Source organism: Hibiscus syriacus, unplaced genomic scaffold (genome assembly GCF_006381635.1).
Source record: "Hibiscus syriacus cultivar Baekdansim isolate YM2019G1 unplaced genomic scaffold, ASM638163v2 tig00014732_pilon, whole genome shotgun sequence".
Taxonomy (NCBI): Eukaryota; Viridiplantae; Streptophyta; class Magnoliopsida; order Malvales; family Malvaceae; genus Hibiscus; species Hibiscus syriacus.
The window spans coordinates 439,462-462,290 of NW_024062336.1; the positions used below are offsets into that span (position 1 = coordinate 439,462).

The 22,829-nt window shown below is 33.2% G+C and overlaps 4 protein-coding genes across 4 annotated transcripts; 3 read left to right on the plus strand and 1 right to left on the minus strand.

Annotated features, from left to right (window-relative positions):
* Window positions 1-7,069: 7,069 nt before the first annotated feature.
* On the plus strand, window positions 7,070-9,448 carry LOC120207419 (peptidyl-prolyl cis-trans isomerase FKBP43-like). The gene is made up of 8 exons (XM_039206873.1): window positions 7,070-7,162; window positions 7,252-7,319; window positions 7,432-7,667; window positions 7,750-7,895; window positions 8,060-8,384; window positions 8,576-8,710; window positions 8,838-9,041; window positions 9,115-9,448. The coding sequence occupies exons 1-8, from the start codon at window positions 7,150-7,152 to the stop codon at window positions 9,446-9,448; spliced, it is 1,461 nt and encodes a 486-aa protein (XP_039062804.1). The 5' UTR covers window positions 7,070-7,149.
* Window positions 9,431-10,066, plus strand: LOC120207412 (peptidyl-prolyl cis-trans isomerase FKBP15-3-like). The gene is made up of 4 exons (XM_039206870.1): window positions 9,431-9,514; window positions 9,656-9,697; window positions 9,786-9,834; window positions 9,916-10,066. Exons 1-4 carry the CDS (start codon window positions 9,454-9,456, stop codon window positions 9,992-9,994), a joined length of 231 nt encoding a protein of 76 aa, XP_039062801.1. The 5' UTR covers window positions 9,431-9,453; the 3' UTR covers window positions 9,995-10,066.
* Window positions 10,067-14,134: 4,068 nt separating this feature from the next.
* Window positions 14,135-16,307, minus strand: LOC120207420. Its single transcript, XM_039206874.1, has 4 exons — window positions 16,054-16,307; window positions 14,556-14,925; window positions 14,297-14,391; window positions 14,135-14,177 (listed from the first exon to the last, which is right to left on the minus strand). Exons 1-4 carry the CDS (start codon window positions 16,305-16,307, stop codon window positions 14,135-14,137), a joined length of 762 nt encoding a protein of 253 aa, XP_039062805.1.
* A 3,000-nt stretch (window positions 16,308-19,307) lies between these two features.
* On the plus strand, window positions 19,308-21,690 carry LOC120207421. Its single transcript, XM_039206875.1, has 4 exons — window positions 19,308-19,778; window positions 19,839-20,282; window positions 21,103-21,210; window positions 21,565-21,690. The coding sequence occupies exons 1-4, from the start codon at window positions 19,308-19,310 to the stop codon at window positions 21,688-21,690; spliced, it is 1,149 nt and encodes a 382-aa protein (XP_039062806.1).
* Window positions 21,691-22,829: the final 1,139 nt, after the last annotated feature.

The following is a 22,829-nucleotide window of genomic DNA, read 5'->3' on the forward strand; positions in this document are numbered from 1 at the left end:
CCCGGGTATCGATACCCTCCATATAGATATCGATACCTCATCCATATGGTATTGATATTGTTCATACATGTATCGATACCACATGAATCAAATCCTCATAATTTGCCTTGTGGTATCGGTACCTACTCAACAGGTACCGATATCCCTTGCCCATATTTCCATTTTTAAACCCCAAAATTTAAGGCTTTGCCTTCAAAATATACTTGTTAACTTTTCCTTATACCTTAAAACTTATCTATACATATGTGAACCCTCTTAGAATACTATAACACTTCATTCGCTTTTATAACTAACCATAATTCTTTAATCAAAGACTTTCATCAAATTTTCCATGTGTTCTAAATTCATTTCTAATGTTTCATACTTCTTAATTCTACTGATGACAAGTCAAATTTAAATTCTAATTCTACTTATTAAATCTATTCCAAGTTTTCATTCAAAAACTCCAAATCTTTAATCTCTCCTAACTCCTTCATCCTTTTGATTTTAAGATAACTTAAGCTTTACTTAAGCTTAATTATCATCTAATAATTATAAACCAACCTTAAAAATGAAACAAAAACCAACTTGAAAGGTAATTTACCTTAACATGGAGTTTCACGGGGAAGAGGGGAAGAAGAGAAAGCTTCCAGACTTTTCCTTTATTTCTTTCTTTTAATCCCATTTATAAAGCCTTAGTAAAAGATATTTTAAGATCATTTATGCTAAAAGACCATTATTCCCATCTATTTTTCCATCCTTGAAAATAAATCCTACACAAAAATTCCCAAATCAATCCTTAAACTTTTCAATTTATCAAAATTAAACCACTAAATTTTCAATCTTTACACTTTAGTCACTGACCCGAAGTTTGGGATGTTACAATTTTTTTATTTTTCATAAATATGAAAAGTATGTTGAAATAAAAAAACCATGCCTTCTTTTAGGCTCACAATTGAAGCAAATTACAGATAATGAGTTCACTAACTATCAAAAGAATCAACAACTCTTTTAATCTTTCTAAGTTATACTCTTTGACAAGTGTCAAAAATTGATAGGTTGGTTTTCAGGTTAGCTCCTTAAAGTTTCTAAGGTTTCATTCATCAAGATGTTATTTCTTTCTTGGCCATTATGAACCTTACGACATGGCCCTATTTTTTGCATTTTAACCAGAGACGGACAAAATGACACAACTATCATAATCAATTACTAGACTTCTATAACACTTTTATTTTGGTTATCTGAAATCTTTCATTTGTTCAAGCTTCATAGAATTCCTTTAGAAGAGGTAGTGTAGGGACTTCAGTCTAAATATAAAATTCCTGAGTGCTTGTGTGAAGTCGACTATAACAGGTGTTCCTCAACTCCCTTAGTCTAATTTCATCGAGACTCATTATTAGATCAGGCATAGGCATTATAGCCTTTATTTATTGGAATTTATTTAATTTGCCTTTGTTTAGGCATAGTTAAAGGATTCATCTCATCACAAGTCTTCGACTTGACAATCAAAGTGGAGAAAACACTGAACTACCGAGTATCCGAGCAATTTCATGTTTTGAATGCAATCTATTCATAAATTCAGGGCTTTTAAGTTTCCTCTATAACTAATTGCTTTAGTGGAATAGTTCAGCTTTATTGTATAATCTATAATAATAATTAACCTTTTGAGTATTTAGATTTAGAATTTCTTAATCTCATCGAGAATAACCTGTTATAGTCTATGTTCCTTGACGCTAAGAAAATACCATATTTAGAGTTTAGTTCCCAAACAACTGACCTAATCAAAATTCTTATACTCCACTATTCCATTTGCGAAGATTAGGATCATCACTGAACGTCCTCAACAGAAGTGTAGTCTAGGTAGTTTTACAATGTCATACATAAGAGATACCCCATGTTATCCGCTCCTATTTATTCCTGAATGCTAAGCCTCTTGATCATTTCCCCATGAGAGGAGAATGATATATTGGTACCTGCAAGAGAAGGGTATGGTGTTCGAATGTATCCTCTGGGGTAAGATCAAGGATCATTGTTTTATCAGTTTCTGATCTTCTCACTTTGTCAAAGATCTATAACTCTGATTCTTAAAAAAGTTTGAAAAGTACTCATTGCTCAAAACCTCAGAAGGTAGCATTTTATTTAATATGTTCGATTGTCAAGTTACTTACAAACCTTTTAACGAAAAGAGAAAGAAAAGAAATTCAAACAAGATAATATGCGAGTGCATCAAAATTTCCTAGTGGTTGCAATGATTTTTCTCGTTTTGCATCAGAATACCCCATCATTCATCAAATGTCCATTCCCCTGAATCAAATAAATTTTGAACTTTACAATTTCAATAACACACAATTCTCAATAGTATGCCCCGAGCTTACCATATGGTAGTTACATACTGCATTAAATCATACCCTTTAGGAAATGGGGGCTCTTTCGGTTTAGACTGAATTAGAGTCACGAGATTCTTCTCAACTAGCAATGGGAGCAGTTTTTCATATGTCATTAGAATTTCAGCAACATGAGTCTTCTTTCTGGTCATTCTATCAGGTTTGGTCCATTGATTAGATGAATAAGACCTTACTGTATTGACCACAACTCCTTTCTCGATGTCAATAATATTGAAGCCTCTTATCTTGCCATTCTTGATAGTTGTTTCGATCATTTCTCCACAGATGACGATGTCAGAGAAATTCTTAGTGAAAGCCCCTATCATGTGATTAGTATAGGGAAATTTTAATATATGGATGAACAAAGTAGTGAACTCTCTTTTGATCACTGGTGCATGCACTTGAGAGGTAAAGTCCCTCCATCATTGTGAATATTGTCAGAAACTCTCATTGTACTTCATCTCCATGTTCTGCAACATTGTTCGAACAGGGGCCATATTAGTCATGTTCTTGTATTGACCCAAAAAGGCTTGAGCTAAGTCTTTCCAATAACAAATTTGGGTATGTTTTAGCTAGTTATACTATTTCGAAGCAAGTCCAGATAAACTGTCATGAAAATAGTGGATCAACAACTTCTCATTCTCCATGCAACCAGCCATTCAGGGACAGTACATGGTGATGTGGGATGAAGGACATGTGGCCACATTGTATTTCTCAAATTTTGGAACTTTGAAATTTGGTAGGAGAACCAGATCGGGGACCAAACTTAGCTCTTTGGCATCAAACCCTTATTATGACTCAACCCTCTCCCTATATTTTACCACCACTTCTATATTTTTCATTATTTGGGTAATATTTTCCTTTTCAGCTAATTCATTTAGGTCAGGGACCTCATTATAAGTACAACATTCACATGGCTTTAACCAGAAGCAGCAGGAAAGTCAACGGGGAATGAATCTCTAGCCTGATATTGTGGGTTCTCAACAGTGAGGAAGACTGGTGATCGGATTCCTTGATGCGCAGATGTATGCTCAGGAATGTAAACAGGTGTAAAACCCAGAGGATGTATGGGGTCTTCTACAGTAGTCTTTCCAACGGTCGAATGTCTCCTAAATATTTGTTTCACCTTGTTCAACAGATCGAGCTGAGAGTTTACGATATTAGCTTCAATTTATGCAAACTTACTCCTCATTTCTTCTTTCATCTCTTTCTTCTCTCTCTCAATTTTGGCTAGCCTATCCTCTATTTCTTTAGGCATTTTTCTTGTGTCGTGCTGATGTTAAGCGTTCTTGCTACTAGTATGAACCAGGATCACTGCGATCGAAACCTTACCTTATTATTTTTATTTTAATGAATTATTGTTTTGATGCATGATTTGGAAATGTATTAAGCAATACAAATATCATGCAAATTGAATGTATACAAAGGACATGGATCCCAAAAATAAAGCAAAGCACACAACAAGACAGCATGAGGTCAAGTTAGTGAAATAAAGATCAAATAAAAGAAATGTATGCTAGAAAAATATGAAATGATTAAATTAAATCAATAAATAAACCATGAATATAAAGCATACATATAAAATTATAACCCTAACCACATGTATTCTAGTTCTCTTAGGCTATCCACATGGCTCTAGCGGGTAGGTATACTAAATTCACTACATGTGGCTAGGATCTAGGAAAGGTTCCCAAGTCATCTTTACTACCTACTAAGGTTGACTCTGATTCTGGTCCATTACAGACTTGTGAATCGGATTCGGCTCAGTGAATCACACCACTAAAAGTGTAACTTGGATCTAATATCCAGATAGGCAACTTAGGATGCTTTCCAGAGATACTTTATCAGAACCACACAAGGAAGCATAATGCTCTTCGTGAGTTGTGACGTTTCTCTCTACTTAGGTAAACCGGGTTGGAGGTCGGGTTTAGAGCTATGATATGCAACAGTTTCAAATAATTTCACGGAAGTGTAAGCATTAACCAGAGGAAAATCTTTTTTATTTGAAATAACATAACGAACTGTAAATTAACTAAGATCAAACTCATAATTTCCAGAATCCTAAATATAGGGTAATCAACTCGTAGCTCGAATCTCAAGTTGTTTTAAAAACAAAACGTCCCCAGCAGAGTCGCCAAGCTGTCGATGCCTTTTTTGTCTGTGTGGGGGAAACCAGTACCAACTTAGAGGTTTTCCTTTGAAATGAATTATGAAATGTGAGGAGTCGCGACCAATCATTTAAGGTGCGATTGGAACAACATAAAAATCGGGTAATTTTATTAAAACATTTTATTTTTTATCAAAATATCGAGTTTTAAGGTCTGCGAAAATCCAAAAATCATGTTTGAGAGTCAATTATGTGTGGGGAATGATTAACACCCCTACAAGCGCCCAAAAATTGGTACCTAGTTGATTACCCTATATTTAAAATCGAAAATTTAAGTTTGATCTTTATTTAATTTGAAAATCATTATGAATGCAAAGTTTAAAAAGGTTATACGTTTATTAAGGCCGATAACATTCGCCCCAGCATAAATGCAGGAGATCAATTATTGTGCCTAATAATCAGATATTGCCTTAATTTTAGAAAACATGATAAGGTTTTGAGAAGGATGTCGACCTATTTCGGGAACCACCAGTAGTCACCCCTGAGTATATTTGCGGGAGATATACCATTAATTCCCTAATAAGTGAAAATTGCCTTAGGTTTAAAAATAAAATGCAATCAAACAAATTTTTATTTATCCTAATTAAGCTAAGAGTAAGTCAAGTTTTTTCTATATTAAAGTGTCAAATTATGAAAATTAAAGGAATTAGAGGCATAAACCTAAAAGTGTAGGCTCTAATATTATTCCTATTTTATTTTTAAACCAATTATTGAACCGAATAACTGAGATAGTCTCTTGAGCATTATAGCCAGGGCCGACTCAAATTATTTCTTAAATTAAGAGGACTACATTGAAATCTAGCTAAAAGTGGAGGCTCTATTTAACCTATTTAATTATGCCAACCTTAAAGGTCTAATTGAAGTTTGAGGACTAAAAGGTCAAATATCTAAAATATACAATTCTAAAAGACTAAAAGTTTAAGGACCTAAATCAATAATTTCTAAAGTTAAGGACTAATTGATAAACCAAAAAACCTAATTATTATCTAAATTAACCTATTAAAAAGGACTAAGCCTAAAGTTTTTTTAATATTGAAAATTAAATAATTTTTCCTAAAAATATATAACATGCATAAAAAGAGTAAATCATAAAAAAAAGTCCCAACAGGTTACTAACTTGCAAAAACACACGTAATGTAAGGGGACTAAACAGTAATTATACAAAAAAATTACAAAGAACAAATAGAAATGGGTAAATTATGAAACAGGTCCCTCTATAGGACCATTATGCAAAAAGGCGCTAAAACTCGGGGGACTAAACAACAATTTTCCCTAAAACTTGTTTTGTAAATACCACTTAATTGTTTTTTTCATTTGAAACAAAAATTATTAAAAAACAGAGAGCTCTCCCTTTCTCCTCGATCAGCCCACTGCCGGTCGCCGCTCCGGCCGCCGTACGCGGTGGTCGAAAACCCCAAAGGCTCAAACACCCCATATTTACCAACCTAGGCCCCTACTTGGGGCTAGAACGCCGAGAAACACCCCCAAATCCGAGGGAAAAGCCCCCGACTCTTCGGCTTCCTAAACTTCGGTGGCCTCTTCTTCGAATCAGGTAACTTCGATCTAATATATTCCTTTTATTTTTTTTCTTTTTTACTCCGAAAAAGCCTAGGTTATTTCCATTATTACGAAACTAAAAAAGATGTTTTTTTTGTTTATGTTACTCAAAAAAGAAAACGTTTTTTTACTCTTGCTGCTTTTTTTAGAAAATAAAACTTTTTTCTTTTTTTCAATTTTCGAAGAGTAACAAAAAAATAACTTTTTTTTGTTTTTCGAACAGCTGTAAGTAACAAAAGAAAAAAATATGCTTGCTACTAATATTCGTAACTAACACAATACAAACAAAGTTATTGATACTCCAAATGAAAAGGATAAATAACCTTAAAAAGTATTTTTTTCTTCTGGATGTATCAACAACCGAACCCCTTACAAGATTTTTATTTGGGATTTTTTACCCATTTACAAAGAAATGAATCATTACAATTTTTGTTTGCTTGCTTTGTGCTTTCTGCAAGAGTTGCGTGGAGTGATGAAGGCTTGGTGGCGTGCATCGGTGGCTTTTGCCGGTATTGGGATAGAGGGTGGTGGCATTTGGTTGTGGTGTTTGGGCGACTATCATAGGGATTAGGGTTAGGCTCGGGTCAAGTCTGTTTTGGTCGGGTCTGGTTTGGTTTGGGGCTGTCCGAGTTTTTATTTTTATTTTGTAAAGGGTTTTTGGTTTGGTTTGAGCTTGAGACCTAGTTAATTTAGATTTGGGACTTGGGGATTGTTTGTAAATGAGTAATAAAAATGGTGATTATACATTCTCTTAAATACCGTGAAAGTGAAATGTGAAAGTACTTAATTTGTGATATATAATTCATCTGATATAAAATTTAATAAAACAATATCGACCTAGAATAATTGAATTATTATTTTTTTACCATACATAAAGAGTAAATAGAATATTGTTTACTTAATTTAAGGATAATCTGTCCCACGTACAAGATTTTACCGCCTATTTCATATTTACAAAGAAGGGCAGAGCGGTTGTGATGATCCGGTTTCCCTCCAAGTTGCAGTATAAATAAGGGTTTACCCAAAACCTAAATCCCATCTCTGTAATCTCTTCACTCTGCTATGGCTTTCTGGGGTTAGTTTCTTATACTCTTTGCTCTCCTTTTCTTCATGGTTTCTTTTTCTTTTTCTTGTAAAAGTGAAGCTACGGTTAACATTTTCCAGGAACCGAAGTGAAACCTGGGAAGTCCTTCACACATGTACCTCTCTATGGAAGGCTTCATATATCCCAGGTACTTAATTTTAAACTTTTCTATTTTCCCTTATCTGTTGTGTTTAATGCGTGCTTTTCAATTATCCGATATCAAAATTTTTGAAAAAAAGGGCATAAATATGTTTTGTCAGGCGACATTAGGAATGGGTAGTGGAGTACAGAAAAGCATAGTTAAATGTAATGTTGGACATAGTAAGCCGGTATTTCTGTGTAGTTTGTTTCCTGATAAGGCAGAGTGTTGTCAACTCAATTTGGAATTCGAGGAATCTGTTGAAGTCGTTTTCTCCGTTATTGGTCCTCGAGCTGTTCATCTTACTGGTTACTATCTGGGCTCTTCTTCTCTTGATCGTCATCACAGTGATGGATCGTATCCTTTTGTTTTTAAGTTTTTGAATTTACTTCGTGTTATTGGGTTCTTTCCTGTTGTTTCCCTTCACTATGTTGCTTAGAGAACCCTATGGAGAAGATATTGCAGACACCGAAACAGAACCGACCAAGAGTAGTGAAGAAAGTGAGTATGGCGGTAGTTTTATTGACGATGATGATGATCCACAACTCTTCTCATCTTCTGAAGAATCTCCTGCTGGGTTTGGATGTATGTCTCACCACACCTCTTACATGGAAATTTTGACCATTTGTCCATTAAATTAGCCTTTTTTGTTACAAGGGAACAATAATCATCATTGATTCTGGTTAGATTACATCTGAAATTATTTTCTTTCTAATTTAAATTTTTTTTTTTTTGGTGTATGAATTCAGCAAATGAAGAAATGCGGGCCTTAAAGTTTAACGGTCGCTTAGGAAAGCGTAGGAGGCTTAGGAAGAAGTACCAGAAAAGTGAATCTGATAATGGAAGTTCTCAGAAAAAGGATTTCACCAATGGTGTTTCTCCTAGGGGACTATTTGACAGTGAAACTGAAAATACATTGCCTATTTCCTCACTGTTTTCAGGAAAACGCGCATCAAAGAGCGGAAAAGACGATATAGGGGGAGAATCTAGGAAAGAAACTGGTAACCATAACAATAATGAGATTGAAGATAATGCTACCATGTTAGAAGGAATTAATGGAGTTCAACTTGAATGGTACGATTGCTGTATTTCTTTGACAATAACAATAATGAACTTAAATTCAATAGCTAAGTTAACCATATTCAGAAGATGATCTGCGGGTGCAAACTATCATCTGTTTAACATATGGCTGTTTGCTTCTTCAATCATTGTTTTTGAATTACATTTGATTGCGTTGTACTTTTTCTATTCCTTCTTGCTTGCAGTAAATCAGGGATTAGGAATGTAGATAAGCTTGAAGAGCTGGTAAGGGAGGAAAGATTACTGGAAGCTGATCATTGTGTGGTTGAAAAAGTATTATTCGAGCAAAATGATCAAAATCAAAAGCTGGCCAGTAATGAGTCCGTGATGTACTCTCTTTAGAGAATTATCTGTTGCATGAAATCTGTGCTTCCATGTTTGTTTACTTAGTTGTGTCATTTGTGGCAATTGTCTTGTTAGTAATACCTGCCATCTGATATACTGCAGGATATGTCAATCTGATAATCCGTTGTTGACACCCAGTGAAGTGAGTACTGTCGATGGAGCTAAGCTAATTCGGACAAGAAAGGAACACGTTGAAGACAATGATACCAAAGGGGATGAGGTCTCGAAAAATGGTTCCAATTTAAATCCCGTGATCGAGGATGCACTTATGGAGGATAAGGAAACCCAAACTCATGTTAATGATAAGTAGGTGTTTCTCCTTTTTCCTCAATTTCAGTCTTAAATGTGTGATGTTCACTTTGTTTTTCTTTTCTTGAAGTCATTCTAAGAAGAGGAAAAAGAAGGAAAGGTGCAAGGATGAGGGAGAGCAGGATGGTACGAAGATGGAACCACCGGCCCCTGAAAAGGAGCAATCTGTTGACTTGAATGACAAGAATACTAATGACCGGGAAATTCAGCTGTCGAATGGAATTATGATTGAAGAGTTAGAAAAGGGAAAACCAAATGGGAAAATAGCTTCGCTTGGTAAAAAGGCATGTAGTATTTTATCCCTGGGGTTTCATTGGATGAAAGGAATTGGTATTTTCCCCCCTTTGGTGCTAAATTATTCACAAAGTTTTGTTGCTATCAGGTCCGCGTCCATTACACCGTAAAGTTGATGGACAGTGGGGAAGTAATTGATTCAAGTGCTGACAAAGGTCACTTAAAGTTCCGACTAGGTAACATCTTTTTCTTTAATCATGCTCTGTAAATATATTGTTGTGTGTTCAATGTTTAGTTTTGATCAAATTAGATTCTTCTGCAAATATATTTGGTTTTAAACCTTTTGAGTTGGACTTGTATCTTTGTTGCTATCACAGTTGAGGGACAAGTTCAAGAGACATGGAAGGTTGGCATTGATGGTATGAACTTGTCTTTTGAAGTTGCTTATCACTAAGTTATTGGGGTTTGAATTATATATGTAATGATTTAAATAATGATGAGTGGTAGGCATGCAAGTTGGTGGCAAACGTAGACTCACAGTTCCACCATGGGTGAGGTGTGTGAAAATACTACTCCATGCTGGTTTGTGCATTTTTGTATGGCTCTTGAGTTTGGTTTGGTTTGGTTTGTGTTGCAGTACAAAGGAAGGAAGAGGTGAGAATATTCCACCAAACTCGTGGCTGGTTTTTGAAGTTGAATTGGTTAAAGTCAGGTAATCGGTTGGCTTCATAAGCCAGTTTTGTTGAGTCATACATACACCTTGCCGAGTAAATGACCTTTTGGAGATCACATCTCAGAGTTTTAACTTTTTGGTTTTGGGCTTGGATTTTATATTGCGTTGCTTAGAAATGGTTTAAACAGTTCGGATCAATAAAAAGAAGTTTGAAATTCATTATGTTTAATATTTTAACCTTTATTCTACTAGTTGACATGTATACATTCAATCCATTGTTGAAGATTACCTAGAAGGTTGACATCTTGAAGATTACCTTGTGGTTGTGATCTTCCAAGAATATATAATTCCTTTTAGTATAAACTGTCTGACGGGATAAGAGAAAATACGAGATTGTCTATTTATTGGGGACCATAACCCCTTTATATAGCTGATTTAAGAATAAGTTATTGTTTGTACTTATAACTCTGCCCCTCATCAAATTATAAATACAACTTTAATAGTATCTACACTTTTAATACCTTATGACTTTATAACATAATTGATGACCTAATTTATATCATATTTTATGATAGCAATATGCATTATAAAGATATGCCCATAATTATGGATTTTAATCCAACAATACTATTTTCTAAAATCTAATTTGACGTTATTTTTATTTTTATCAAGCAAAATCAAAAGTTAATTGGAGAAGAAATAAGAAATTAATTAATTATCTTATTTTAAATAGTGCACAAATATAAATTACAAATATAAATTGAGTATTTTCGCAAGAATCCAAATTTTTAAAAAGTTAAAGTTTTAGATTCTAATAATATATCTTTTTTCTTTAAAATTTATCAATCACCTTAATAAATCGAGTGAAAAGGAGAAGAAATTGAAACATTATTAGAATTTGGAAATTTATTTTAATAAATGTTGTAAAAATATAAATTGGCTAGTTTTCAAAGAGTTGGTATAATTTATTTGATAGAGTTTACAATTATTTTAAATTAATTTAATTATAGAAAGTAAAAAGAGTAATGTTGACTTACATTTAAATAGTCAAAGGAAAAATCCACTTCACCCGTTAATCTTGGCTTGTTAGATTGAATGTTTGTTATTATTTCCGCACAAACAATTTCACTTGATATTTTTTATTCTGGAAATCAATTGATATCACAATTTTTGTTTTATTAATTTAAGAATTTTCATTTACCTATAAATCCTATTAATTATTTTTGGAGTTTGAGAAATCATTTCATTAGCATAAGAACTTCGAATTATTTATGAGCATCAGAATTTATTTTATATAATCTAATTATAATTCTGGAAAATAATAATAACTTTATCATTTCATTAGCTTTGGGACTGCCTCAGAAATTTATTGGCTGAATTTCGGCATGTTTTACAAATCCCAGTTACTCTATTGTGTTTAATGGCGACCTAATTGGCTATTTTAGGGATGCTCGGGTGTAAGGGAAAGTGATCCCCTATCACCATACATTTTTTTCCTTGCTATGAATGTTATGTCCAGTCTTTTGAATGTGGTTGTCTCGAAGGGAATTTTTAAATTACATCCTAAGTGTAAAAGAATAAGCCTCACTCACCTTTGTTTTGCTGATGATCTGCTTATATTCTGCAAAGGTTATATTGATTCTATCATAGGAGTGCAATCTATTTTAGATATATTATATTCCATGTCGGGTTTGAAGTTAAATGTTAGTAAATGTGAGATATATTCAGCCAGGGTATCTGCTGAGCAGTCAGCTGATATAAGGGAGATTACTGGATTTAAACTTGGAAATCTTCCTGTGAGATATTTGGGAGTTCCATTGGTGACTAGAAAGCTTGCTGTGAAGGTTGCCAACGCCTTATTGATAAAATAAGGGCAAAGCTGAATTTATGGGCTAATAGACATCTTAGTTTTGCTGGAAGATTGCAACTTGTTTGCACTGTTTTATTCAGCATATCAAACTACTGGTGTAGGCAACTTATACTGCCATAAGCAATAATAAGGAAAATTGAACATTTATGCTCTCGATTTTTTTGGAAGGGGTCTGACATGCCTGCTAAAGGTGCTCGAGTAAGTTGGAGACAAATCTGTTTAATGAAATCTGAAGTGGGTCTGGGTGTACAAGATGTAGGAGGCTGAAACAAAGCTTGCATTGTGCAATTGATCATAAACTTATTGGCTAATGAAGATTCTCTCTGGGTGGCTTGGATGCGTTCTTATGTGATTAGGAATGTTGATTTTTGGCAGATCAATATCCCCACTAATGTCAGCTAGAGCTTCAAATGTATTTTGAAAGTGAGGCCTACTATTTCTCATCTTTTTGTTGGTCCGGTTAGAGACCTTAATACCAGGCGAATTTGGGAGGATATGCACATTACGGTTCCTAAAGTCTCATGGCATCATTTGGTTTGGTTTCCTGGGCGTATTCCAAAGCATAACATCATTGTGTGGATGGCTATATTAAATAGACTTCCTACTCTGGTAAGGCTTTTGAGAATGAGATTAAATATTGATAATGATAAATTTATGTTTTGTGGTATTGAGGCTGAGTCTAGAGATCATTTGTTCTTTTAGTGTGGTTTTGCGAGAAAGTTATGGGGTGCCATACTTGCTTTATGTGGTGTGAACCGTAGAGTTATCAGTTGGGATAGGGGAACTGGCATGGGCTATTCATTGTTTTAAAGGAAAGTCTCTCCTTGTGAGAGTGTTTAAACTTGCATGGGCTGGTCATGTGTATGGAATTCGGAAGGAGAGAAATAGTAGTAGTAGGTTGTTTGGGGGTAGAACAAGATCGGTGGATGATGTGTTGAAAGATGTTAAAGAAGCCGTCCAGATTCGACTGGAGGGCTGGACTATCAGCAGAGCTGACTCGAGAAACGACGCCCTCCATGTAAATTGGGGTATCTCTTAAGTTGGGGTGTATATGTTCTCTTGTTATTTCATTGTTTGTGCCGATTGCACAGCTTGTGCTAAGTTGACGTTTATGTTGTTAACTGTTTTATGGAGCAGGTTTCTTTTTTTCTTGGGTAATGAAATTGAATTATCCCAAAAAAAATGTAATTTGCCCTAAATTTATTGATGTGACATTTTAAAATAAAAAAATAAATTTAAAATTGATATTTATAATGACATTATTGTAGACTTGGATTCAATATAATAATTTTAATTTTTATTAATAATTGAAATTTTAAGTTAAAAAAATGTTGTTTAAATTAAATTGATTTTGTTTAAAACTTAGCCATGAATTCAAAAAGAAATTTTAATCTCAAACTGTAAAATTTGACGACGAATGACACTCTGGCTGATGACCATATATAAAGGAACAAAAGAAAAAATAGATTTAACTCAGAAACAACAATCCAAAGAAAGCCTTTTATGCAGTGTTTTGAAAACCAGACCGGACCGGCTGGTTCAACCTAGAACCGTTGCCTTGTCCAATCCATTCTACCCAGGCTAAACCGGTTCTAGTGAACCGCAAGGAACCGTTCGAACCAGCTTTGAACCGCTCGAACCGGACCAGACCGTGAACCGGTTCAACCTAATTTTTTTTATTAAATGTTTTTAGTATTTTTATTTAATTTTTTAAATAATTATGACGTCGTCCGGTTCTTACGACCGGTCTGACCGGTTCAACCGGTTGAACCAGTGAACCGGTAGCACGGCCGGTTCGCTGACCGGTCCGGTTCTGAAAACCATGCTTTTACGATATATATGGTCATAAAAGGTAAAATTTACAATTATCATTCTTATAATAAAGCATTATTTTTAAAATTTAAATATGAATTCTAGGTTAGAGTGTACCCTATCATTACTGAAACACATGTTGAAGTACAATAATTTAATCTGAATTCGATTCGAGTGTAAGCCTATTCGAAGAAAAAATCGATTCAAATCTAATTAAAAAAATTTGGAATCCGAAATACTCGAAAAAAATATTTGAATCATAATAAGAGATGAGCTAGATATGGATCATGTTAGGATCTAATTCGATCCAAATCTATGCTTGATTAGAGTCAAATCCATATTCGAATCCGAAATAAAACATCTAATATTTTTAAATTTTCTCCAAGTGCCACCGCAAACCATTTACTTAATGATTCAGCTAATAAGTGGAACATTCTCTCCTTCACTTGTCCCTAAACAGAGAACCAGTAACAAGATGATAGCTGGAGGCATCTAGCTCACTCAGTTTCCCAGATTGCTTTCATATTCCTCCACCAGTTCCATCCTGCAATTGTTCAAACAACTCATCATTTTAAGAGAAAAGCAAAAGCTGGAATGGAAAGATGGTACATTTTCATGCATTAAACATAAATTTGTACGAACATAAAAGGGTAGTTTCGTCACCAGTAGGCCAAACATTGAAATGGATCATATTGGCCGTAAATTTCCTCAACATCTCTTGCAATTGTGTTGTTAGAGCAGTTCCCCTTGCCATGTACCTGATATCAAGAAAACAATTAAATAAATAAAAATTAATTAGAGTTGATTAACAAAATAAAATTATTTAAAAAAAGGGTGAAAAACCTGTTTCAAGTGTCTGATTGTTTCAGTGTCAGATGGAATCCTCTGATAGAATCCAGCACATCAATATGTTGGAACAGACAAAGGGGCCAAAGCCTTTGATTCCCAACAACTTTTGATACAAAGATTGGAAGGCTGTTGGGTCGGAAGACTGTTCGAGTTTGGTGATCTCATCCTCATCAAGTTTCCCATTGGCAAACATTAAAGCAAGTCGAAGAATAGGGGCAGCTCTATACCCAATATTGCAGCGTTCTTCTAGACACTGAGCATCAACCCTAGCCCAACGTACCAGCTCTTTCCAGGTCGGAAAATTCGCTATACACTCAGACGGCTTCGACGACCTGCGCTTTTTTGTTGATCTTTTTCGTTTGCAACGAGCTTTGCCATTATCCAATGCTATTTCTCGCTGAAGATTGCAGAGAGCCTTAGCCATGTCTAATGTCCTTTTCCAGCTTCAGGCATTTAAACACATCAAAAGTTGAATAACTTCCAAGTGAGGGATGTAACTATAACTAGGATAAAATATTAGGGTACTACATTATCTAACTTCAAAACTATTATAAACCTAATTAAATCATATTTAAACCATAAAAATTATAATTTAATCTATTTAATTTTAAAATTAGGAGAGACCTAACAAATATCCAAAACAAAAACAATAATTTAATACTCAATTTTAACTATGTTTTTTTTAATATTCTAAAATGATTACTATATGGTATATTAATAACTTTCCTAATTTATTAATGATGCACACACCCTATAGGCACCACTACTTGAACTCACAGTCTCTAAGGAGATCACCATTTTCTTCTATATATGAGGCTACTTCGTAGATTCTAATTTAACTAATTTTAAAATCGATTGAATATTTTGTTTAACTTCAACCTGATATTATATTTTTGAAATGAAGAATGAGATTAAAATTGAATATTTGGGGATAAAAATTATCAAAATTCAAATATTGTTTAAATCATAAAAACAATAACGGCCACTTGATTTATTTAATTTTAAAATCAAAACAGACCTAATAAGTATTAAAATAACAAACTAAATCGATGGGACTTAAAAATACAGTTCAACAAAAAAATCTAGAAGGCCAAGAATTAATTTAACTATCGATAAAACTAACAATATTTATACCAAAAACTATTAGCAGAATGATACATTTGATATTGTGATTTTTTTTTTAAAATCATCTTATGATAAATATTTCAAATAATTAATTTGAAATTGTCATCACCTAGTAAAAAAAAGGTGCAAATTAACATAACATCATCGCCATTAGAGTTTTCATAGTCATCACCTTCTTCATTAGAGATCTCATTGTTTATATTAAAAATAAAAACATACCCGCAGTTGCAGAGGAGGAGAGACTTGACAGCATCTTCGAAAAAGGAAGGAGATCGAAATATTCGACCGAAACCTCTCTCTTTCGCCAACGAATGCATTGTTTGGAACTCCCTTACACCTCTCTCTTCTTTCTTTGATATTCTTAGCATTCTTCCGACTTGTTGCTGTATACATATATATTATACTTGTTCATTTATATGATGATGATGAAAAAGAAAAACACATACCAATATAGCTGCTTCATCAGCAGAGGAGGAGAGAGAGAGGCATCAACTTGTATAACAAGGAAAGATTGGTTGGGAGGGTGTGAGATGGTGACTAAAACGGAGCGATTCAAGTCCGCCAGTCGAAGAGGACGACGAAGCGATTTAGTTGAAGGGATCCAAACATTCGGAGACATCATGAACAAGCCATGATTACACACTGCTTTCTCCATGTCGAAACTGCCTGAACACTCCCCAAGCGCCAGCTTTATTTCCATGCCTATAGAGTTTGTAGGAAAGGAAAAAAAAGAAAGATAGTTTTTACTTATAAATTCATTCAAATCGAATGAGATTTCTATATAAAAAATAAAAAACATAAAGAAAGTTTACCTTTGATTCAAGTTCTTTGCAGATTCATAAAATTAGGTTTTGCAGCGTTGATTCCTTTTTTTCTTTTGAAAAATCTAATTTGGTGCTATTTAATTTTTATCAACAAAAATCAAAAGTCAATTGGAGGTAAAATCAAATAAATAATGGAATTAATTATTTACCTTGTTTTTAAATATTGTGCAAATATAAGTTGAATAGTTTTACAAAGTTTTTTTTTTAATTTTTTTTAATAAATTTTATTTGACTTTAAAAGTATATTTATCGTATTTTTAATTATTTTATCAACCAAAATAAAATTTGAAGGGAAAGTAAATAAATAATGAATTTAATTATTATTTTACTTTTTAAATGTTTTATAAATATATATTAATTAATTTCCTAAAATTTTATATACTTTATTTATAAGGGATTACAATTATTTTAAAATATTTTAATTATAAAAAGTAAAAATAAAAGTATTGACTTACATTTAAATGTGGTTTGGCGAAATTTTAGTTATTGTCAACCAAAACCAAAAGTCAATGGAGGTAAAAATAAATTAAAAAGGAATGAATTAATTACCTTATCTTTTTAAAATTTTGTAAAAGGATATTTTATTTTAAAAAATAAAGTTTATATTAAAATTATATTTTTTTCATAGACTTTAATATTTTATTTATTTATTATTTCGATTTTTTTTATCAACCAAAATAAAAGTCGAAGGGAATTGTAAATAAATAATGGAGGTAATTAATCATCTTATTTTTTTAAATATTGTTTAAATATAAATTGGTTAGTTTCCAAAGATTTCATATAATTTATTTATAGGAGATCAGGCTACTTTTAAATTAATTTAATTATAGCAAGTAAAAATATTATTTCCTACTTACATTTAATTGTAATTGATTTTAAATTTGGTGAGAAAAAAAATTAAAATATCCGTAAACTAAAATCTAGAGTCAAATAAGAGAAAAAGTTTAAAAACATTATTAGAATTAGGAAAACTATTTATTTTAATAAATGTTTACGGACTAATAATAAATTTTTCAGTAAATCAATTAATCCATCTATTAATAAATAGTTAAATATAATAAATAAATTTATAATTATGAAAATTTTATCTAAACATATTATATAAATATAAAATAATTAGTTTATAAAGTTTTTATTTAAAAAAAATTAAATTGTGATACTTGTGAGAATTAAACCATAAATTAATATGAAATCAAATTAGAATCTAATCATGCCAAACCATCAAGAAAAAAATTTTAATGTTAGATTTGCGGAAGTGTATTTGAATCCATTGTTGAAGTTACCTAGAAGGTTGAGATCTTAAAGATTACCTTGTGGTTGTGATCTTCCAAGAATATAGAATTCCATTTAGTATAAATTGTCTGACGGGATAAGAGAAAATATGAGATTATCTATTTCTTTAGGGACCATAACCCCTTTATATAGTTGATTTAAGAATCAGTCATTGCATGTACTTATAACTCTGCCTCTCATCAAATTATAAATACAACTTTAATAGTATCTACACTTTTAAAAAAGACTGATATAATATTGACCCGAATCAAATCTAAATGACTTGTTTACCACATTTGGGTTTACCCATATTTGTTTTAGGTATAATACCAAAAATAGCCCCCAACATTTATCAAAATAGTCATTTTGGCTCCTTTTTTTTAGCATTTTGTCTCTCAACGTTTCACTTTGAGGCAAAAAGCTCCCTCTATAGATGAAAACCCATTAGTTAACACATGATCAACACTCCAAAATATAAGCCTTTTTATCCTAAAATGAAACATTGATGGCTAAAATACCCTAGAAAAAAATAATAAGAGAAAATGATTATTCTGTCAAATGTTAAGGGCATTTTTACCATAAAATGAAATATTGGAGGCCAAAATGCTTCAGAAAATAAATAGGAGGCAAAATTATCATTTTGGCAAGCGTTGGGGCTAATTTTGGAATTATTCATTTGTTTTACTATTTAGAAAAGTTAAAATATGCTCCAAGTTCTTGTGTATATTTGGAATTTAATTTTCTTAATTTAAACTAATAAGTCTAGGTGTACATATTCAGTCATTTCTAAAAGTCTGTTTTGATCACCCAACTGCACGTTGTTTATTTTAAAGTCATATCTTATTAAGTTTTGGTTATACTTTGATCACTTACAATAAAAAATTAACAAACATTGACGTGTAACAATAAGATAATATAATACCATCTTTGAAAAAAAAATAAAAAAAAATTGTCACTCACCATTTTTATTTATTTTTAACGATAGATAACCAAAAACAAAATCAACGTAACGTTAGGTATGATTTTGAAAAAAAAAGTGATCAAAACAAAATTGTAGGAATAGTTGGGGACTAAATATGTAATTTTAAAAAAGAAGTTCATAAGGAATGACGCACGTTAAGTTTTCTCTCTCGGTACATGTTAGTTGGGCTAATAGCGGCTGAAGACGAAGCCATTTCTTCTTTGTTTCTTGCTTCTTTTATGTTAATTCCGAAAATTTTCTTGGGGGTTTTGTTAGGCCATGTCTGCTGAGGGAGCTACTGATTAGAGGAAACTCTTTGCGACGGGGAATGAACAGGAGCTGGATCTCTTTCCACCGACGGAGGTCGAGGGTTCTTTTGTAGTGAAACCTTCACGTTATGTGTTTGAGGAAAGGATCTTAGAATGAAGATATGCATTGGATGGGCAATTCATTGGCTTAGCTCTGAATTTTAAATATTTTCAGAAGAAAGTTGAACTGATATAGGGTAAAGCTTCTCCGCTTAAGGTGAGTTTGGTTGGACTAAATTTATTTGTTTTTTCATTTGTTAATTCATCTGTTAGGGACTAGGTTTTAGAGAATAGTCCTTGCCATGTTCAACATAAGGGAACCGAACTTGAAAGAGATGCATTTTGATCTGGTTGGAATGCCTGTTTGGATACAATTGTATAATGTCCTTTTGGAACTGTTTTTGAAGAAAGAACTTAGTTATATTGCAAGTGCAATAGGTAAACCTCTCCACATGGATTCGATTACGTCTACTAGAGAAACGCTTGAATATGTCCGAGTCTATGTTGAGATTTTTGCTTGTTCAAAGATCCCAGACCATATTGATGTGCTTTTATGTGATGAGTCAGTGGCTAGGATTAAGGTTATTGTACCTTGGATGCCTAATTCTTGTATTGATTGTGGTCGCTTTGGACATTTAGAGAAGTATTGTCCTCAGAGAAAAAAGGTAGAACAAATTTGGAGGGATAAAGGTTATGTACATGAAGTTAAGCAGGTTGTTTCTGCCACTAGTAATGAGGCAGTAAAAGATGTGAGTACTGGAAATGTTAATGGAGGAAGTATTTCTGCTGCTACAAACTCTAATGCAGTATCATATGGGACTTGTCCTGGAAGATAAAAAGTTTGTTCTGATAATGTGGATGTTTAGGTGACTGAACAGATTGATAAAGAGAATGTGAGTACTGTAAATGTTAATGGTGGAAGTATTTCTGCAACTACAAACTCTAATGTAGTGTCAGATGGGATTTATCCTGGTAAAGAAAAAGTTTGTTATGATAAGGTGGATGTTCAGGTGACTAAACAAATTGATCAAGAGAGAGCTATCACTCTAAATTCTGAGCAGGGAAGTAATCCCCCTATTAAGAGATATAGAGGCAGGCTAGCTAAAGAGGGTGGAAAAACTGTTGGGGGAAATTCAAAAAATAAGTTTGAGATTCTTAATTCTATTGATCCTGAAAGTTTGGTGGGAGTATCTACTGAAGATTCTGGTAGAAAGCAAAGAGGTGTTTCTCTTGGAGTGGCAAAAATAGTACAGGATTTGAAGCTAAAGAATAAAGAACATGTTGAAAAAGTTAAAAAATTGGAGGATAGAGTTGGTTCTTCTTTCTTTTCTATTTTGTCATGTTAATATGTTTCTGGAATGTTAGGGGATTTAATAATCCTTTAAAGCAAGGTAAGGTGTTAAGGTGGGTTGTTAGTTGTCAAATTAATATCTTGTGTCTGCTTGAAACTAGAGTTAAGGAGAGTAAATCTGGGGATTTTGAATAAGAGGTTTGGTGATTGGGAGTTTTGGTGCAATTACAACCATGATGATAATGGTTGTATTTGGGTTCTTTGGCAAAAAAATTGAACTTTGTTGTTTGTTCTGTATTTGACCAAAGTGTTTCTATAAAGGGCAGTTTTGGTGGAAAAGATTTTTACATAAATGCAGTGCATGGCTCAAATGATGGTAGTATTCGCAAGAAACTATGGAATCAGCTAAGTTTTGTGGAAAGTATAGTGGGTAATATGGCCTGGTTGTTAGAAGGGGATTTCAATATTATTTTAAAAGATGAGGAAAGTTCGGTTTATTTTAGTGCTGGAACGAATGTTGAAATTTCTGATTTTTAGAACTGTATGGAGGAGCTGGGCATTTTTTATCACCCTTTTACTGGTCCTCTGTTTACCTGGTCGAACAAACAACACAATACTTATTTGGCATGTAAATTGGACTGAGTTCTTGTAAATCTAAACTGGATTGGAACGTTTCCTACCTCTGATGTTGAATTCCAAGCTCTAGGTGATTTGGATCATTTCCTTTCTTTAGTTTGGCTGCGCAAAGAGGCTCCTGTAGCTACACCAAAACCATTTAAGTTCTTAAATTTTTGGTGTTGTATCCATATTTTATGTCTATAGTTGAGGAGTCTTGACAGGCCCCGGTTGCTGGGAATCCAGCTCAGGTGTTTTTTCAAAAACTTAAGAGGTTAAAGAGATGTCTAAAAGAGCTTATTAGGGCTCGATTTAGTGACATTTCGGGTCAGGTACAGAAAAAGAGAGAGGAATTAAAAAATTCAACTTGCCAATTTGGATTCTGCTATTGCTGGCAACAATATAAATGCTGAATTGGAAGTTGAGAGGGATTAAAAGTTCTTGAAAAGGCTGAGCTGCTTTTATATAAGAAAAAGAGAAATTAAATTGGATTAAAGATGGTGATGAAGGAACTCGATTCTTTATTATTGTTGTATGATCAAAATGGAGATAGTTTGGATACTTTTGAAGACATGTCAAATAAGGTGATCAATTTTTTTAAAAATCAATTGGGGGTGGCTGACCCTGATGTAAAGAGCTATAGTGTCAGAATAATCAAACATCTTCTTGATTATTCCTTACCTAAGGGTGATGCAGATGCTTTATGTAAGGAAGTCTTTGATGATGAGATAAATGAAGCCATATGGGGACAAGGGAATAACAAATCACCTGGGCCTGATGGCTATAATCCTTATTTTTTCAAGAGATCTTGACCTATAGTGGGGATGGTTTTATAGCTTCCATTAGGTATTGTTTTAACAATTCTTTTATGCTCCATTCTTTTAATGCAACGGTTGTAGTTCTTGTTCCAAAGGTGCCTAATCTGAATATGGTAAAGGATTTTAGACCTATTTCTTGTTGCTCTGTGATTTATAAGACCGTTACTAGAATTTTAGTGAGTTGTTTGTCTACTCTTTTTTCTAGTATGATCTCTACGATCAGACTACTTTTTTGAAAGGGAGAAGCATAGTAGATAATACTCTACTTGCTCATGAGCTTGTTAGGAGATACATTAGGAAAAAAATATCTAAAGGTGTGCTCTAAAAATTGATTTACAAAAGGCTTTTGATTCTTTAAATTGGGAGTTTGTGGGGGTTATTTTGTATGCTTTGGGACTGCCTGAGAAATTCATTAGCTGAATTTGGGCATGTTCTACAAATCCCAGTTACTCTATTGTGTTTAATGGAAACCTAGTTGGCTATTTTAGGGGTGCTCAGTGTGTAAGGGAAGGTGATCCCCTATCACCATACATTTTTTCCTTGCTATGAATATTATGTCCAATCTTTTGAATGTGGTTGTCTCGAAGAGAATTTTTAAATTCCATCCAAAGTGTAAAAGGATAGGCCTCACTCACCTTTGTTTTGCTGATGATCTGCTTATATTCTGCAAAGGTTATATTGATTCTATCATAGGAGTGCAATCTATTTTAGATATATTATATTCCATGTCGGGTTTGAAGTTAAATGTTAGTAAATGTGAGATATATTCAGTCGGGGTATCTGTTGAGCAGTCTGCTGATATAAGGGAGATTACTGGATTTAAACTTGGAAATCTTCCTGTGAGATTTTTGGGAGTTCCATTGGTGACTAGAAAGCTTGTTGTGAAGGATTTCCAACGCCTTATTGATAAAATAAGGGCAAAGTTGAATTTATGGGCTAAAAGACATCTTAGTTTTGTTGGAAGATTGCAACTTGTTTGCATTTTTTTATTCAGCATATCAAACTACTGTTGTAGGCAACTTATACAGCCATAAGCAATAATAAGGAAAATTGAACATTTATGCTCTCGATTTTTCTGGAAGGGGTCTGACCTACCTGCTAAAGGTGCTCGAGTAAGTTGGAGACAAATCTGT

What these genes read in the sequence shown, in the direction of transcription:
- LOC120207412 (XM_039206870.1), top strand. Translation starts at nt 9,454, where the DNA reads ATGGACAGTGGGGAAGTAATTGATTCAAGTGCTGACAAAGGTCACTTA. An exon ending in ATGGAAGGTTGGCATTGATG is followed by an intron (nt 9,698 to 9,785) that starts GTATGAACTTGT and finishes GATGAGTGGTAG; the next exon opens with GCATGCAAGTTGGTGGCAAA. An exon ending in ACAGTTCCACCATGGGTGAG is followed by an intron (nt 9,835 to 9,915) that starts GTGTGTGAAAAT and finishes TTTGTGTTGCAG; the next exon opens with TACAAAGGAAGGAAGAGGTG.
- LOC120207421 (XM_039206875.1), top strand. Translation starts at nt 19,308, where the DNA reads ATGCATTTTGATCTGGTTGGAATGCCTGTTTGGATACAATTGTATAAT. An exon ending in TTAAAAAATTGGAGGATAGA is followed by an intron (nt 20,283 to 21,102) that starts GTTGGTTCTTCT and finishes GAGTCTTGACAG; the next exon opens with GCCCCGGTTGCTGGGAATCC. An exon ending in TTAGTGACATTTCGGGTCAG is followed by an intron (nt 21,211 to 21,564) that starts GTACAGAAAAAG and finishes TCCTTACCTAAG; the next exon opens with GGTGATGCAGATGCTTTATG.
- LOC120207419 (XM_039206873.1), top strand. An exon ending in CGTCATCACAGTGATGGATC is followed by an intron (nt 7,668 to 7,749) that starts GTATCCTTTTGT and finishes TATGTTGCTTAG; the next exon opens with AGAACCCTATGGAGAAGATA. An exon ending in CAAAAGCTGGCCAGTAATGA is followed by an intron (nt 8,711 to 8,837) that starts GTCCGTGATGTA and finishes GATATACTGCAG; the next exon opens with GATATGTCAATCTGATAATC.
- LOC120207420 (XM_039206874.1), bottom strand. Translation starts at nt 16,307, where the DNA reads ATGGAAATAAAGCTGGCGCTTGGGGAGTGTTCAGGCAGTTTCGACATG. An exon ending in TCAAAGGCTTTGGCCCCTTT is followed by an intron (nt 14,392 to 14,555) that starts GTCTGTTCCAAC and finishes TCTTGATATCAG; the next exon opens with GTACATGGCAAGGGGAACTG. An exon ending in TTTCAATGTTTGGCCTACTG is followed by an intron (nt 14,178 to 14,296) that starts GTGACGAAACTA and finishes GAACAATTGCAG; the next exon opens with GATGGAACTGGTGGAGGAAT.